The 18,486-nt window shown below is 47.1% G+C and overlaps 1 protein-coding gene across 1 annotated transcript in view; it reads left to right on the forward strand.

Annotated features, from left to right (window-relative positions):
* The first annotated feature begins 1,138 nt into the window (after positions 1-1,138).
* The window catches only part of LOC140906242 (uncharacterized), a 46,104-nt gene continuing 28,756 nt past the window's right edge, over positions 1,139-18,486 (forward strand). The window contains 4 exon segments of the mRNA XM_073329866.1: positions 1,139-1,315; positions 3,282-3,453; positions 3,889-4,067; positions 4,322-4,645. Of these exon segments, the coding sequence (XP_073185967.1) occupies positions 1,139-1,315; positions 3,282-3,453; positions 3,889-4,067; positions 4,322-4,645 (852 nt within the window).

Consider the following 18,486-nt stretch of genomic DNA (forward strand, 5'->3'; position numbering starts at 1 on the left):
AGGGACTCTAGGCTTGCCCTTGTAAGCGAAGCCGCACTCCTTCCCTCGGACAACTCCAACCGGCACCGGGTGAATTCACCTTTGAGAACTCCAAGGAACGGGAGTGTGGGCCGTCGCTTAGGCAATAAGGTGGCACATTAGGCATTCTTTTGGTAGCCCTAGAATGGGCTCTGGGCAGAGTGTGAGCAGGGGAACCCCTTTGGCTGAGATTCTCGAGAATTGGAAAAATATTTCTGATGCCCATGGGCTAGGTAAAAGGAGAGCTGTAATTTTGTGTAAAGTCGAGTGGCCAGCACTGACTATTCAGACACCCTTTGGATGGCCACCTGATGGAACTTTTGGACAGGATGAATTAACCTGCCTTAGACAACAGCTGGAGGACAAGCATCCAGCTCAAATGGATTATTGGTATGCATGGGATAATTGGGCATATGCCTGAGATAAGGGGCGCCCCTCGACTTTGGGCTCTGGTACCAGATCTAAGGTTTGCATGCCACTTGCGGGTTCCGCTCTGCCCTATGCTGCTTTCCCTCTGTCTCTCCCCCCTATTCCTTCTCCTTCTGCCCCTCTGTACCCATCCCTAACCCTACCTTCTGTAGCGCTTCAGGCACCCCTGATACCACAGCCCGTTGCGACAGGTGAGGGCAGTGTTTCCTTGGTTATGGTTCATCGCCCTTTTGGCCCCAGAGACCTGGTAACCTGGCAGTCACAGATGCCGAGGTTGCGTGACGACCCAGAAAGAGTCATGCAGACTATTCGCTCAGTCTTTACGGCATTTAACCCTAACTGGGCGGACGTCCAGGCTATTTTACAAACTGTGTTTACCCCGATGAAAAATATTCCATTTTGGACGCTAATCGACATTGGGCAGGGGCCACAGGAGGGGGACCTGTCTGGCCAGACCATGACCCCGGGTGGGAGCCCAACTCGCCGGAGGGCCAGGCCAATCTCTTAGCCAGCCGGGAAGGGCTCCTGGAGAGCATCCGTAGGGCGGGTAGTAAGAAGGCAAATTGGTCAAAAATTAGAGAGTGCCAGCAAGACCTAAACAAGCATCCGTCTGCATTTTTGGCCCGCTTGTTTAAGCAGGTTAGAATGTATGGGGGAGGGGGTGGAACCAGAAGCCGAGGTTAGCCGCACGATGATGGTCTCTTACTTTGCCGATCAAGTGGTGCCGGACATAAAGAAGTATTTAACTAAACTTGTTCCCGACTGGCCAGGGAACCCCCTAAGTGAAGTAGTTCACCTGGCCACTTTTGTGTTTAATGGTAGGGACGAGGAGAAAGCTAAGGAACAACATAAGCAAAAGAAGGAGGAAGTAAGTATGTTGGCAGCCACACTGCAGGTTCCCTTGGGGAATCAGCACTGGCAGGGACACAGGAATACAAGAGGGAGGGCACGCAGATGCGGGACAGGACAGGGAGGAGGCTGGGGTGAGACAAGGAACGGGAACTGTAATTATTGTAAGCAACTGGGGCACTGGAAGAGGGAATGCCCCCTGCTTCCACGAGGGGCTCCTTGGAAGGATCAGCCGGAGACCGGTTCTTCCTTTCCCCCTAACGCTCCCCAGGACTTCGCTAATCCCCAGTGACTAGAGGCGAAAATTTTTGGGAGCCGTGGGAGAGTTGGAATGGGATCTTGGATTGCAGTCGCAAATTTACTTGAAAATTGGGGAATGGTTTGTACCCTTTTTGGTGGATACCGGAGCCACCCTTTCCACTTTAACTTTTGTTCCGGGCTCTCTTTCTAATACCAAGGTCTGGGTGCAGGGTATTGAGGGCAACCCATGCCCGGCTCCCCTATCCTGCCCCGTCCCTGTGGAGCTGGGTTCTTTAAAGTTGTCACATAGATTTGTTGTCATGCCAGAAGGCCCCGCTAACCTTCTTGGGCGGGACATGCTTAGCAAGCTGGGAGCCCACATATATTGTGCCCCCGAGGGGCTTTGCATGTCTGTCCCGGACTTGGCGGTGGCTTCTCTTATGGCCTCGGTTACCCCGATTCCCAATCTCCCCACAGAATTGTCCAGCGTTTCACCCAATTTGTGGAGCGTGAGTTTCACCGACGTGGGCCTCCTTAAGTCAGCCACTCCAGTCAGTCTGCAGGGGAGGGATGGGCCGCCTCCCTCCGTAAAACAATATCCCTTGCCGAAGGAGGCGGAGGAAGGTATTTCCCTTCTTATCTCTAGCTACTTATCTCAGGAGGTCTTGGTTCTGTGCAGTTCCCCTTGTAATACTCCTATCCTTCCTGTGAAAAAGCCAAAACCGGGCCCAGATGGGCGCCCAGTTTATCGGTTCGTTCAAGGTCTGCGTGCGATAAATAGTTATGTTATAACCCTCCACCCAGTGGTCCCTGATCCGAGTACTATCCTGACACTGATTCCCCAGTCGGCTACTTGTTTCATGGTTGTAGACTTGTGTGCTGCATTTTTCAGTATTCCTTTGCACCCCGACTCCCAGTATCTGTTTGCGTTCACTTGGGGGGGTCAGCAGCTAACCTGGACGCGCCTCCCCCAAGGGTTCTCAGGCTCCCCCACTATTTTTTCCCAAATTCTAGCCGATGACTTGAAAGACATTGTTTTGCCTGGCTCCTCTGTTCTAGCCCAATATGTGGATGATTTGTTGATTGCTAGCTCTGATTATAATGCATGTTTAGCTGATTCTATTACTCTGCTTACTGCATTAGCTAATAAGGGCCACCGTGCATCTCCATCCAAGTTGCAGCTGTGCCGAACCCAGGTGATCTATTTAGGTTTTGCGATTCGGCCTGGAGAGCGTTTACTCTCCCCTGATAGGGTGCAGGCAATCCAGGATTACCCGCGCCCAACTACAAAAAAGCAGTTGCGGGCTTTCCTGGGGGCTGCGGGGTTCTGCCGACCCTGGATAGTGGCCTTCGGTGAATTGGTGAAACCGTTAGTCCAGGCCACCACAACTTCTAACCCCAACCCTGTTCTCTGGGCCCTGGAGATGGAAGCTGCTTTTGCGTCCACAAAGAAAGCTCTGATCTCTGCTCCCACCTTGGGACTCTTGGATTATGGTAAACCATTTTTATTCTTCAGTCACAAGCAATGGGGAGTGGCCAGCGGTGTCCTATTGCAGTACCTAGGGGATCGCCCACGCCCCATAGCTTACTATTCCGTACAATTGGACCCTGTCATTTGGGGATCAGTCTCCTGTGTGCGGTCCATTGCCACTGCAGCCCTTATGGTGGAACGGTCACGCCCTATTGTTCTGGGGCACCCTTTGACTGTCTGGGTCCCCCATGAGGTTGAGATTCTCTTAAAACAGCATACAACGCAGGTGCTGTCTCCGCAGCGGGCACGCAAATACGAGCTGATTCTGCTGGCTGCTGACAACATCACCCTTTGCCGCTGCAACGTCCTCAACCCCGCTACACTGACACCCCTTCCGGAGGATGGCACACCTCACCATGTATGTATGGATGTCGTCGCTGAGAGCGGTAAGCCTCGCCCAGATTTACACGACCTCCCTCTGAAAAACCCAGACCTGTCCCTTTTTACCGATGGCTCCTCCTTCTATTTGGAGGGCCAGCGGTTATCCAGCTATTCTGTCACTACTCAGACAACCGTTGTAGAAGCAGCCACCCTTCCACCTTCCTTTAGTGCTCAGGGGGCGGAATTGCATGCTCTTACTAGGGCTTGCTTGTTGTCTGTTGGGAAATCTGTTACCGTTTTTACAGACTCTAGATATGCCTTCGGGGTTTGCCATGCTATGGGCCAGCTCTGGAAACAGCGAGGGTTTCTAACCTCCTCAGGCACTAAGATTGCCAATGGCCCTTTAATCTCTGCACTTTTGGGTGCCGTTCAAGGTCCTCTCGAACTGGCTGTTGTCCACTGTTATGCTCACCTGCAGTCTGAGAATCCTGTCTCTCAAGGTAATGCCTTGGCTGATGCAGCCGCAAAGACTGTTGCCCTTCAGCCCCTCCCGGTGTCAGCAACTCTTCTTCTGGATACGTCCTTCCTGCCGACGGACTTGGCGCACTTGTATACTGACATGCCGCCTGACGAGTTCCAGGACTGGAAATGCTGGGAAGGCTCTGAAGGCATAGATAAGGTTTGGCGAATCGGGAACAAACCTATTCTCCCCCGTCGCTATCTGCTCTCGGCCACCCACTATTTTCATTCTTTGGGACGTGCCGGCATTCAGGCCACTGCAGCTGCTATTCTTAAATGTTGGGCAGCGCCTCATGTCTATCTGGCGGTGAAGTGAGTTCTTGGCTCCTGCTCTACTTGCCTGGCCTTCTCTGCTCAGTCTCAGCTCGATGCCAACACTCGGGGGGGAGACCTTGGGCTAACTTCCCGTTCCAGCGATTACAGACGGACTATGCAGAAATGCCTAAAAGCTCGGGGTTTCGCCACCTCCTTGTAATAGTGGATCAACTTTCCGGATGGCCTGAAGCAGTACCAAGCAGAAAAGCAGATGCCAGATCTGTGGTAAAATTTCTACTGAAAGACATCGTGCCCAGATTTGGAGTCCCTGAAGTCATCGACTCAGACCGAGGATCACACTTCACTGCAAAGATTTTAGAGGAGCTAGCCTGGTGTCTGGGGATTGCGCAACAACTCCACACCCCTTATCACCCCCAGGCGGCAGGGCAGGTGGAGTGCATGAATCGAACCCTGAAGACGATGGTAGCAAAGTTTCGAAAAGAGACTGGACTGAAGTGGCCAGAGGTTTTGCCCATAGTCTTGTGGCACGTAAGGCGGGTCCCACGCATGCCCCTGGGCTTGTCCCCATTCGAGGTATGGTTTGGGAGGCCGGCTTTGGTTCCAGGAACCAAATAGAATGGTACCACGCTCGAGCGTAATAAACCTACAGACTTTGAGATACTCTGCAGTCTGTCTTTATTTGGTTGCCTCAGCCTAGAAACGAACTGTACATGTCCTAACTGGAATAATTCATAACATACAGCAGTTGCAAATGGAACATTGTTAGTTTGTCAGTGCTATAACAGATATATGTAGAAGTGGGCAACTTGTGTGCCTAAAACAGAAATAACACTGTAGATGTGGTAACTGCAGGAAGTTATACAAAGAAAAGTCTCAATTTAAAAGAAGCCTGGAAACACTTCTCCTATGGCTATTCCATCTGTGGTACAGAACACTTGGAAGTCTACAAAAAATCATAGCTTCACATACAATCATAACTGTGTTTTAAAAATAGCCTCTAAGTGGGACAAGAACATTTAGCAATAGCACTTCAAAAAAAAATCTAAGACAGTTTTCCAATTAAGTCCTAAGATTGCACATAACCTCTCTATAATTCCAAAACTTTTAGATCTGTACAAATATTCTAAGTGTTTTCACATTGTTAAAATAAAATAGCGACTTGGTCAGGGTCCTAAAGAACTGCTTATTGTCAAATATCACAATTCCAGGAGAATAAAGTTTGAACTTGGCATTGTGTTTTAACCTTTGAAGTGAAACAGTCTTTCCTCAAGGTTTTTTTAATGGGTCACATCAGGCATAGTAATACTGCAAGACATCTGAAAGCTCATTTGCTAACAAGTCCATTTCTTACAGATGAAACTAGATAAACTTAGGTTTTCCTATTGTATTTTTTTTCTTTGAATCAGATATGGTCAATATAGTTTTGATAAAGCGATTTTCTTAAATAACCTAGTCAAATGAACATTTCCTTGCACCACTTACTACTGCTTTAAATGTCTCGTAAAAATAAATTCAAATGAGTATCCCAAAGTGGGGAGGGGGACAAATCATTTTGTAAATGTTTCAGGTGGTGCCTTAACATACTATTATCACCACAAAAATATGCTATAATAACTTTTTTAAGTTCTTTAACCCCAAAAATCTTTCTGTGGTTAAAAAGGCCAATCTTTTTATAAATTCCTCATACCTACTGATGTAAACATCCATTTTTGTGCTACGTTTGTATCATACTAACTGCAATTACAAATTACAGGTAGGAAACTGTTATAGTCCTTCACAGGTTCTAAACTTTTTTCCAAGGGTGAAGTTTGCCTAGAGCAAGTTTGCCTAGAGCATGGTAGCTACAAAGCATTTAAATAGCTAGGTAGATGCGGGTGTGACAGGTTCCCCCCTGGGTGCCACTTGGAACTGGGGTACCACTAAGCCCCCGACTCACCAGCCTGGACTCCTTCTCACACTGTACTGCTGTGACAAGCTACATAGCCCTAAAGTCTGAACTTTCACCAGCACACATACAAGTAGGGACACACTCAGCTGCAGTTACATACAGGCTCTTGGACCAGCCCCTGCATAGGAAGGCTACAGCTAAGGTAACTCCCAGCTCCTCAAGCACGCACCCCCTCTAGAGTATAAACCTAAAATTATACCATCTTACGCTGCACAGGGAACTGTACAGCGTAAGCTCATAAAATTCGCCCCCCCCATGTGGAGATGAATATGCAACAGCCTTTGCTCCTGAGTTATGATTCTCACACGCTTCACACCAAGTCACGGGTTTAAATAAAGTAAAAACAAGTTTAAATTAACTACAAAAGATAGCTTTTAAGTGATTATAAGTGATAGCAAACAAATCAAAGCAGATTACCTCGCAAATAAACAAAAATGCAAACTAAGCTTAATATACTAGATAGATTGATATGAATAGCAGATTCTCACCCTAAGAGATGATACAAGCAGGCTGCAGATTCTTAAGAGGCAAGCTGCACTTGCTTTACAGCTTGGAATCCCCAGGTGTTTTACTCATGGGCTAAAAATCCCTTTAGCCTGGGTCCAGCACTTCTCCCAGTTCAGTCTTTGTTCCTCAGGTGTTTCTAGGAGTCTTCTTGGGTGGGGAGTGAAGAACACTAGATGATGTCACTCCCTGTCTTATATAGCTTTTGCATATAGTGGGAACCCTTTGTTCCCAAAGCTTGGTTCCCAGACCGGTCTGTGGAAAATACTGACATCCCAAGATGGAGTCTAGAGACGTGTGGTCTCATTACATTTCCTTGTAGAGTCATGGAAGCCATTACTCAGAGGCCGTCTGTAACATTCTCAGGAAGGCTCCCCAGGTGGGAAATAAGCTTTTCCTAAGGCCTATTGTTTTTTCCTAATGGCCCATTGCCCTGAATAGGCCCTTCCTCACTCACTATCTAGACTAAAATCATCTTGTCTAGTGGGCATTACCCGGGTGTAACTATATTTAAAATACATAGTCAACATTCATAACTTCAGATACAAAAATGATACATGCATACAAATAGAATAGAATAATCATATTCAGAAAATCATAACTTTTCCAATGACACCTCACATGACTTATCTTGCATAAAATACATTATAATTATGTCATAATCATATCATAATAATATCACTGTGAAGAATATGGGGTGCAGTGTCACCGTAATGTTACCCCACTATTTGGACTTCAGGTATCCAAATACTGGCCTGCTTATAATTATTCTGTTGAAACGTGGAGAAAAGTGGTGATCCATCCTAAAGGAATTGCCATGGTATTGCCAGGGGTTTTTTCTCCGACCTGCAGAGGACTTCCCATCCTGGTAACCCTTGAAAGGACATGGATACAGCCTTCTGATCAAGAATAGGCACACAAGCAGTAATACTTCAAAAACAAAGTCTTATTTATTGAGCGAAAATAAGGTGATTACAGTATATTCAGTAAAGCAAGAAAGCAAAGGAAAAGGTTACAATGTATATTATTCAGTAAAGTAAAAAAGGAAAGGAAAATAATTACAATGTATCATGGGTAATAAGGCACAATTGGATTATTTTTAAAGATCACACATTCAATTTGACTCAGAAGATTAAACAGACTATGAGACAAATACACACAGAACTTTTCATACATATGCATAAGGCCTCTAATATAATAACACTGGACTTATTACAATGTAACATACAAGTACCTAATGTATATGCATAAAACAATGCTACACAAAGCCCGTTGACCCAGGTTTAGATATCCACGTAAAACAGAAGAATAACTAAAATGAGGACCGTTAATTCTCCATGTTCCACTTCCTCGCCTTTTATTTCTATTTGCAGTACCTTCACACCAATAATGGAAATAAAATTTGACCCAGATTTCCTTTTTCGCATGTCACCTTCTATCATATGTGCATACCATGGTATCTTAATTTCATCTGACTTTTATATACAATTTCAACTCATAATTCCCACCAAATATATATTCTACTGACCCCTCCTTGCGGGTCCAAAATTTGAAATTGGATTTCTGTCAAATTAACAAAATTATGATACCATAATATGAGTATTGTTCTTAAACTCTCCTTACTCCACTCAGGGACATACCAGGCTATGACAGCACATGAAGAATTCTTATTTGGATATATGGTCAAATTATCTGAACATGTCATTACATTAGGTCCCTCTATTATTGCACATTGCCATTGCTATGCTCTTATTATTTTCCTGTATATTTTACCCCTTTTATCCGTAGCATCCCAATCACAGTTTGATGGTTTGGGGGAATTATGATAATCTGGATGGGTCATTAAGTGTCCTCACCCTTGGGAGACATAAGTAATGGAGTACTTATTAGCATCATAATAGGTTGTAATAAACTTCCTGTTTTCCAAACTTTGTTCTATAGCTTTTATAGGGCCCATGATAATGGTTTTTGCTTTAGCTCTATCATTCTTTTGAATTGTGAACCTACATCCTTGAATACTGTTGACAGTGGTTGTGGTATTAGGTTTGATCCATCGTAGTGTTGTGTCTGTGTTTGCCTTCATTGTTCTTTTCATAATCATTTTCTGGGGTTTGATTGTGGTCTCTGTACCTGAATCTACCCTCTTTTCTGCACTTACTAACAGATTCGGCTAGCATGCAATTATCTTTAATCCTTCTAATAGTGCACACTGCCACAGTTCGACCCTAATTACTCTATCATGTATGGTTCCCATTCCTTCATCAGATTTCCATGTACAATTTGAAGGTTGTGGTGATTTCTCATCACACCTCTGCCACATCAATACTCCCTTTCCTTGATCTCTGAATAAAATATTATATTTGTGGACATCTCTGATGAGTACCCTACCCATATGATTTTGTGCCATAAACTCTATAAATCGAACAGGCCTCATTACTACTTTTATTGCTGTATTCTTTAATTTTGGGATTTTGAAAACACATTCCTCAATACTATTAGCCAAATCCTTATAATTGGGATGGGACTTGGCCCATTGGATCATTGGTGTTTTGACCGCACCACCATAGCAGAATCCTGTAGACACAAATACCCAGAAGAGCCAAGATGAATAGAACCGGATCTTCTACCATTTGGCTTCCGCTTCTGAAACATATAAAGAGTGAGAGATGGTATTCTTTTTCAGACAAATTTATCTTTTATTTATAGCTACATTCTTCTCGGTACTAACAATATCTTTCTTTTATTATTTCTTAAGTATAACAATATTTATTTATTATTTTTCATATATATATATATTTCCTTAGTTAAGTTTACTTTAATATTTCCCTATCATTAGCAATTATCATATATTATAAAAAAATGCTTCTGAAACATTTCTATAACAATAACATTAAACAGAGAACATTAAATTCTGCTCCATAACACCTCGTTGTTGACATCAGTAAAACAATTCAGTACTTCTATTATGTCAATCCCTATAATTCCATATGCTGCCGCTTCTCTATGCATAAAACTGAATCTAGTGTTCACTTGTCTTTGGCCTATGTTAATCGATATTGGCACACTTAATGGAATAAAAATTTGTCCTCCCACTACATTTATCACACAAAACTCCTGTGAGACAAATGGCATTAGATCAACTTCCATATTGATGTTTAAAATTGATAGGGTTGAGCTCAAATCAATATGACACAACATTCCTACTTTGATATTGAGATTATTAAAAATAATTGGAACTAATGGCTTTCTAGTTTGGTTTAAAAATAATGGCATAATTATTATTTGGGGTATTGCTTCTTCATTTTCTGATTCTTCTACACCACTATATCCACTATCCTCCTCTTCTTCCTCTATATTCTCTATATCTTTGATTATTTCCTCCAGTTCCTAATCGGGCATGTTCATTAAGTTTATTATTTCCTCCTTGTCTATCCCTGGGATATTTCTGAACCAATTTTCAGCCATATTCTTTCTTACTTCCTTTCTTTTCTTTGTCGGTCTCTCTACCTTTTCCTCTCTTATTTTTAAAACAAAAGTGTTATTATTTTACTAATCACTAACTTATTATCTTATTGTTAGTTCAGCTTATTTCTACACTTACTATTAGTCCTAATTTTTATTATCCTATTGTTAGTATAACTTATTTCTATACTTACAGATATTACTGTTCATCTTACTTATTACACTGAACTTATTTATTATTACTAAACTTATTTTATAGCTAATGCTCTATGCTTATGATTACTCTTATTACTACACTTAACATTCATCCATTACCCAATTGAATCTTCTGTATTGTATACTTCTTTTTCTTGCTTCTTATGGTCTTAGTCAACATTCCACAGTACTTTTGCTTTTATATCTATCATACAATTCAATCTTCTTATAATATCTATGCCAATGAGTCCTCTACTACTGATTCCCATATTTGCTAAACCAAATTGCACATTATCTGTCTGTCAAATACCTATGTTGATGGATAGAGGAACACTTAGGGAATGGGTATCTGTTCTCCCAATAGACCCGTAAGCATATATATGTCTCTTGACATATATTGTGTAATATCCACATCTACTGCTGTATTTATCATTAAAACCAATGATCCAGGATCCACCGGGACTGACCGCGCTAGCCAATTGCGCCAGCCCGTGGGGCCCTGCAAAGCATGCGGACGAGAATGGTCGCCCCGATTCGCCATACCCTAGGGACAGCTCTTCCCACGGCAGAAAGTCAATGGGCCCCCTAGAAAGGCCTGCCTGACATTTGGGAGGTGCTGCGCTGGCTGGCGCCCAGCGAGCTGCAGCTGCGCTGCTGGGCGTGCTCATCTGGCAAGGCCAGGGCTTCCACATGCCCACCTGACTGCCTTGGCCACCGTTGGTACCACCTTGCTCACGCCTAGGAGTCCTGTCACCTCCCCGGGTGATTTAAAAGGGCCCGGGGGCCCCCGGCCACGACCATGGCAGTAGCAGCCGGGGGCCCCCTGGCCCTTTTACATCACCCAGGCCCCTGAGCAGTTGCCCCCTTTGCTCCCCTCCTCCCCCTGCCCGTCAGCAGGCCTGAGGAGGACCCATATCTTCTTCATCAGATTCCACCTCTTCACCACTTAGGGGTTTTATTGCCACTATAGCTCCTTTATTGGCTTTCAACTCTTTCTTTGGTGCATGAATTTTCCTTCTGCATGCTTCATGATTTAATTCTTTCTCTTTTGTGTCTGAAATGATTAATTTCATTGCAGCTTCTCTATCTATTGCCTTTTGTTTCCATTCTTCAAATTCTACTATGAGCTTCTTTTGCTCTTCTTTTATTTCATGTAATTATTTCTCTGACTCAACAATCTGGAGTGTTTGAGTCAGAATAGTGGCTCTCAGTGTATCAGCTTCTGCTGTTAGATTATCTTTTTCTTTTCTTAGTTCTCTTTAATGCTTTATTCATTTCTGTATCTAGAGTTGTGGTTGCAAGCAGGAGTCCTTGCAAGGCAACTCATTTCTTCTCCTTTTTGCTTGGTTCCCTTGAGGTTCCCAAGCCTGGTTAGGTTTAAAAAATTAATGTATATTCTTACTTTGTTACTAACTCTTGAATACAACAATTGAAACCACTGTAGAAAAACCTAGATTTTTTTCTATCACTTTTTTGCAGTTCATCAAGGTTGGAATAAATCATTTAACTTCTGGAAACATCCTATTAAGGCAAGGCCCCATGAGTTTATCTGCACCTGCCTGGGGCTCTAGGGGTGTTACCCCACTACAAATAATAGACTAGAAAATGACTTTAAACAGGAGTGAAACCAATGCTTTCAAGTCACTTCCATAGTATTGCCAACCCCAAATGTTCAAATACCAAGAATCGCGCTCACCAAAAATCATGAGACTGGAAAATAATGAGATTATGTAAAAATAATAGATTTGGTGGGTTTTTTTATTTACATGCCCCTGTCGACCCACGAAATGAACAAAACTGCTGACACGTCCTGTTCAGTTTGGACGCAAACTGGTCCACCCGGGGAGTCCCCCGCCTCTGAAAATCACATTTACCACCTCTGGGTGGAGTGACCGCTTGTGGCGAGACAAGAAGGATGTGCTGAAGAGATGAGCCCGCGACTTCCTGGCTCCGGGAGGTGTGAAGCCATGAGATCAATGGCATGCTGCACACAGAAGTCCCATAACCAGATAGTCTCTTGGGCCTTGGCACAGGGCTAACAAGAGAGCTCCACCTTGCCTGTTGATATAGAACATCGCAGCGGTATTATCTATCAGGATTTGAACAACTCTTCTCATCCGGTAGGGAAGAAATGCCTGGCAAGCTAAGCGTATTGCCCTAAGTCCCCTGACATTTATATGGAAGAAACAATCCTCCTGAGACCAGAGATCTTGTGTATTGAGGTCATCGACGTGGGCTCCCCACCCCAGATCTGAGACATCAGAGACCACTATCACTGATGGAGATGGGGCCATGAAGGGAATCCCCTCCAACACCAACTGGTCTGTCCACCAAGGCAGGGATGAAAGGATGTGCGATGGGACTGTGACCACTGGGTCCAAATCTTGTCTGTCGGAAGCATAGACTGACACCAGCCACATCTGCAGGGGTCTGAGGCATAGATGCGAATGTTGGACCATGTATGTACATGCTGCCATGTGGCCCAGCAGCTTGAGGCATACCCAGGCGGTCATGAGTGGATGGGATCTTATATGTATGATGAGGTCCAACGTGACCTGGAATCGTGCCTCTGGCAGAAAGGCCCTGACCCGGTGTGAGGCACGGCTGGAGGGCTATGTCCTGAAGAGGACATCACGATGCTTGAGGCAACGCAGGTCCGGAGCAGTCTGGAGGAGAAGTGACGGCAGGAGACACACCGCCAGAGGAGGGTGCCCTGCGAAAAGACTGAGCTAATTCTCATAACGACCAGCAGGAGGCGCCACGATGGTGAGGCGGAACCGCTACACATGGTGGAGAATGCAGGCATGTAGTCACCCCTGATACAAGGGGGAAGAGAGAGGAGTGTGGGACAATTGCCTGTTTAAGAGGCTCAAAGTGGAGACCATGGGAATGGACTCTATTGGAGAGCCTGGGTGGACTGGTTCATCAAGCAGCAATGGGGGTTGTTCCAGCTGCTGTGGAAGGGGGCCCATGGCACCCATTGGAGGCCAGGCACCAGGGGCCAGAGGCTGGTATCTGGGCCAAGAAATTGTTTCGCCTGTGGGCGACCGGGACACTTCAGAAGGGAGTGCCCATACCGGGATGGGGCGTGGAGGCTCCACCCAGAGACTAAGGAAGAGAAGCCCAATAGAGGCCCTTCTGTGAAACAAACAGGAGAGCAATGGGTGTGTTGGGCCTGGGGCACTAGGAAGCCAGGGCACCTGAAGAGGGAGTGCCCGCACGGGACTTGCAGGGCCCAGGCTAGCCCTGAGGGAGGGGCTATGCCAGGGGTAGGTGTGGAGAAGGCCATGGCCAATGGAAAACACGAGGAGTGCATCCAATGCCACCAAGAGGGCCATATAAAATGGCATTGCCTCCAGAGGCAGAAGGGGGGAACGTCTGAGACACGGGCTCAGGCTGAGACTGGCCAAAAGAGAGTGGCAGTGAGGACCAGGACCATCAGAGAAAGATCGGCTGGGGCAGAGAGGCCTCAGATAAAAAGGGGAACCCACACCGGAGCGGCACAGGCTTTGGTGAGGACCCAAACAGAAGGGAGAACCCACACGAAAGCCGAGAAGGCTATGGTGGGGACCCAAACCCTGGAAGAGGGAAGCAGGTTGCTCCAGACAGTGGAGAACCTACAGCAGGAAATAGATTCCCTGCTGGCCCAGCTGAGAGGGAAGCTGAGGAGATAGAATCCTCCCCGCCACAGGGAATTGTCTTAAGGGGGAGGGTGTGTGATGGGGCGTCTTCCCCACACTGGTGGAGAAAGGGTTAAAAGCAGCCCTTGGGAGGCTGTGCAGCAGACAGCCAATCAGTGAGAGTCTGCAAGGAGCAGCCAATCAGGGCAGAGCAGGCCCATATATAAAGAGAGGTGCAGGGCAGAGGAGTCAGTTCCCTCTTGGGAGCTCAGGGAGAAAGGACTGGGTCCCTGAAGGGCTGAGGGAACTGGACAGAGCAGTGGTGGGCCTGGTCAGGGGAGCGAGAGGGAGCTCCAGCCTGACTGGCTGAAAGACTGAAGCCTGGATACAGGGCAGAGAAGGTGCTAGGGCTCTGGGGAAGTGGCCCAGGGAAACAGACAGCTGGCGTTGAAGGAGATGCAGCATGTGGCTGCTACCTAGAGGGTCCCTGGGTCGAGACCCGGAATAGTGGGCAGACCTGTGTCTTCCCCACCACCCTTGCCCCTACTTGTCACTGAGGGGAATGGCCAGTGAAGGGCTGCAGTTTGCCACTGATCCAAGTGGCTAGAACCTTGGGCTGCAGTCGGCCACATAGGCAAGTGGCTGGACAGAGGAATTCCGCTCCCCAGAAGTGGGGAAGAATGGAATGGAGCACAGCCATAGGGCTGTGTCCTAAAGAGGACACTGCAAACCTTTAGGTGATGCGGGTATGGAGCAGAAGTGATGGCAGGCGAGGCACCACTGGAGGAGGGTGCCCGGCAAAAAGACTGAGCTAATTCCCAGAACGACCAACAGGAGGCACCGCAGTGGTGAGGAAGAACCATTACACCTGGGTAGAATCAAGTACTGCTCCTATAAACTCTATCTGCTGAACAGGGGTCAGAGTTGATTTCTGCTCGTTTATAAGCAGGCCTAGCTCCTGACAGGTGGCCCAGATCAAGGCTGTGTTGAACCTGGGCTCGTGACCTACCTCTGACAAGCCAGTTGTCAGGGTATGGGTAGATCTGCACCCCTCGCCGCCTCAGGTAAGCAGCCACTACCACCACCACACTTTGTGAAGACCCATGGAGCAGACCAAAGACCAAAGGACAGTGCTGTAAATTGGTAATGGTGCTGGCCCACTACAAATAGGAGAATCTCCTGTGACCTTGGAAAACAGAAATATGAATCCTTTAAGTTGAGGGCAGGATACCAATCTCCTGGATCCAGAGAGGGGATGATGGAGGCCAGAGAGACGATGCAGAACTTCAATTTTTTGAGCTATATGTTGAGGCGACAAAGGTCTAGGATAGGTCTGAGGCCTCCCTTGGGATTACAAAATAGTGGGAATAAAACCCTTTTCCCTTCATATTTTGAGGAACTTCCTCTACGGCCCCTACCTATAGGAGGGGTTTCACCTCCTGGATGAGAAGTCTCTCATGAGAAGGGTGCCTGAAGAGGGACAGCAGAGGGTTGGAGAAGAACTGCAGGGTGTAATCAGACATTATGTTGTTGAGCATGTGTAAAGTCAATAGACCCGGCGCCAGCAGCCAGGATCAAATCTGGGACCTCTGGAGCTTAGTGCATGAGCCTCTACCGCATGAGTTAAAAGCCAACTGGCTGAAAACTAAGTCTGTAGAACAGACTCATTTTCTCTCTCTCTCTCTCTCTTTCCCCTCCACCCCTCAGTGCCACTAGATGGGACAGAACACCACACCCTGGAGGTGCGTTGGTTACACATGCAGAAAGGAACGGGGACAACCAGTCCAAAAACAAAAGGGGGCTGGATCGTGGGGTGAATTCAGTGTGTTACCCTCAGGCACACCCTCAAAATGTCTGCTGCAGGCCACCCAGGTGGCAAGTGGGACCCAACTGTGGGGTTGAGGATGGGGAAGATTGACAGCATTTAAAGCCTCTGTTTTTTCTCCTATAGGAGTTTTGTCGGGGTGGATACAAGTATCTGGGCAGCAGCGAAGGTGCCCGGAAGTATCTTCTTGAGGTCAGAGATGTGTAGAGCCCAAGGGAGCACAGGGTGGCCCTCAAGTCCTTTAGCCTGTGCAGCTTGATGTCCATCTGCTGTGAAAACAGGGTGTTGCCCTCAAAGAGGAAGTCCTGGATGGACAGCTGGACCTTGTTTGCAAGCCCTGAGGACTGCAGCCATGAACTGCATTGCATGGAGATGGTCAACACAGTTGACCGTGCTACCAAATCAGCCATGTCTAACACCACTTGAAGAGAAACCCTGGCCACTGCCTTTCCCTCTTCCAAGATAGCCAAGAACTCCTGCCTTGACTCCTGAGGCAGAGAGTCCTTGAACTTGGTCATCAAGTCCCAAGTGTTGTAATCGTATTGCCCTAGCAATGCATGCTGACTGGTGATACGTAGTTGCAGACTGGCAGTAGAATACACTTTTCTACCAAAAAGGTCAAGTTTCTTGGCATCTTTATTTTTAGGGGTTGCACTACCATTTGTCCTGTTCGTTGGTGGCTGAGACCACCAGTGACCCTGGGAGTGGGTGAGAGTACATGTACTCGAAGCCCAGGGAAGGGACACAGTACTTTTTCTCTGCCCTTTTAGATGTTGGGGATAGAGATGGTGGCATTTCCCACAGTGCTTTGACAAGTTTTAACACACCATTATGCACTGTTAGGGCCACCTTGGATGGAGCTGCCGCAGCCAGAATATGAGAGAGGCTATTGGTCAGCTCCTTGAGCTCCTCAATCTCTAGCTCTAGATTGCTGTTCTCTTGAGGAGTTCTTGATGGGCCGAAAATCGTCAGGCAGTAGTAGGCTGGCTGGTCCAGCCACCGCCTCGTCGGTGGAAGAGGAGGAGGAGGCAGGCAAAGGTGGTGTGGCAGGTTCTCCCTCCACCACTGGGGCCGACTGTGCCAGGACCGCCAGGGTTTCGGTACTGGAGTCCAGTTCCGAGTAGATCTCTGGTGCCAGATGTGTTGGAGCCCGTCCCCCAAACTACTGAGGACACCTCCTGGGAATATATGCCTGGCATGAGAAGGAACCTAGGGGTTCCAATACTGCCATTGGGGTGGCCACTGAGCAGATGGCCATGGACCCGATTGCGGGCCTGCAGTGAAGTCTGGCCCATAGAAACAGTGCCAGCAACTCCTGCAGGGAGAGTAGGGTGGAGCTGTTGCTGCCTCTTGCTGGTGGCTGTGGTGGGCTGAAGATCGGTGCCACGCTGGTGCCTCAGTGGCGAAGATACACTGACCAGTGCCAGGAGGGTGGAGACCGGGAGGCCAGCAAACGATGCCACCGCGATGGGGAGTGTCAAGCTGGTGACCAGTGCTGTGACAACCATCGGTGCCACATCAAAGACCAAGACGGTGGCCTCATCAAGGGTTTACCCTTAGAGGGGACCACTCTCAAGGACTCTCCCGAAATTGGGCACAGGTCTTGAGGTGTGGGCAGCACTGGGAGAGACATCAGGTCCCTCACAGCATGAAAGGCATCCAGTGTCGAGGGGGCCTGGGAGTTGGTGGCGGGTCCCAAATTGGACTCGGTGCCCTAGGCGGCATCCCTGTCCCCCTGTCTGTTGCTTCTCCGGGGATGACAAGTGGCCACACATGGAATTTGTCCCATTTGGAGACTCCGTGTAGCTGTCTGTGGTGCCAAAGAGCGACTTCTATCCAACTACGACTTTTTGTGGCTCTTCTTGGGAATGGGGGATGGGGGGCAGCACCAGGAAGGGTCTGGTGCCAGTGGAGCACTCCACACCAAGGCTGATGTGCTCGGTGCGAGCTGGAGTGGCACATTGCTGACACGGGTCATAGGGCCACCTCCCTCAACAGGGCTTTCAGCTCAATGTCCCTGTCTTTGAGAGTCCGAGATCTGAAACTTTTACAGATCCTGCACTTCTCTCTAACATGTGCCTCCCCGAGACACTTAAGGCAGCTTGTGTGTGGGTCACTAACTGGCATAGGTTTGTGACATGCGGCACACAGCTTAAATTCTGGGGACCAGGGCATTCCCCATCCCTGGGGCTATGTCCCTGATGGGACTCCCACTAATAACTAGCTAATTAAAACGCTATTCGCTACTTTAAACTGTTTACAAGGAAAAAACTCAGAGTCCAAGAACAAATACCACTAGGGAACTTGCAAGAGCAAGGAGCATTTCAACAACCATTATGGGCGGTAAGAAGGAAGTGAGAGGGCCCAGGGCCAGTGGTACCCAATATACCGGTGCACGAGCATGGGGATCCCCGGGGCACCACAATCGGCCCTATGGATACCACTAAGGGGAAAGTTCCCAACAGCCGTGCACATGGGCATGCACACGCCTAGCATGGAATCGACATGAGCAAGCACTTGAAGAAGAAGTCTCATTGTAATGATCTTGGGGTTCTTAACCAGTGAATGAGAAAGGAATAAAAATTTAATAAAACAAATTGCAGAGCTTCTGTAGTAAGATCTTGCAAACAGCCATGTGGTGTTCCCAATCCCTGCCTCCAAGACACATCTCCAAATTCCTACGTTATTAATACTGTCCCTTATGAGGGAGCATCTCTAAATTATAATTTTCTACAAATATATCTCTACA

The sequence above is a fragment of the Lepidochelys kempii genome, chromosome 1, assembly GCF_965140265.1.
Source record: "Lepidochelys kempii isolate rLepKem1 chromosome 1, rLepKem1.hap2, whole genome shotgun sequence".
NCBI classification, from domain to species: domain Eukaryota; kingdom Metazoa; phylum Chordata; order Testudines; family Cheloniidae; genus Lepidochelys; species Lepidochelys kempii.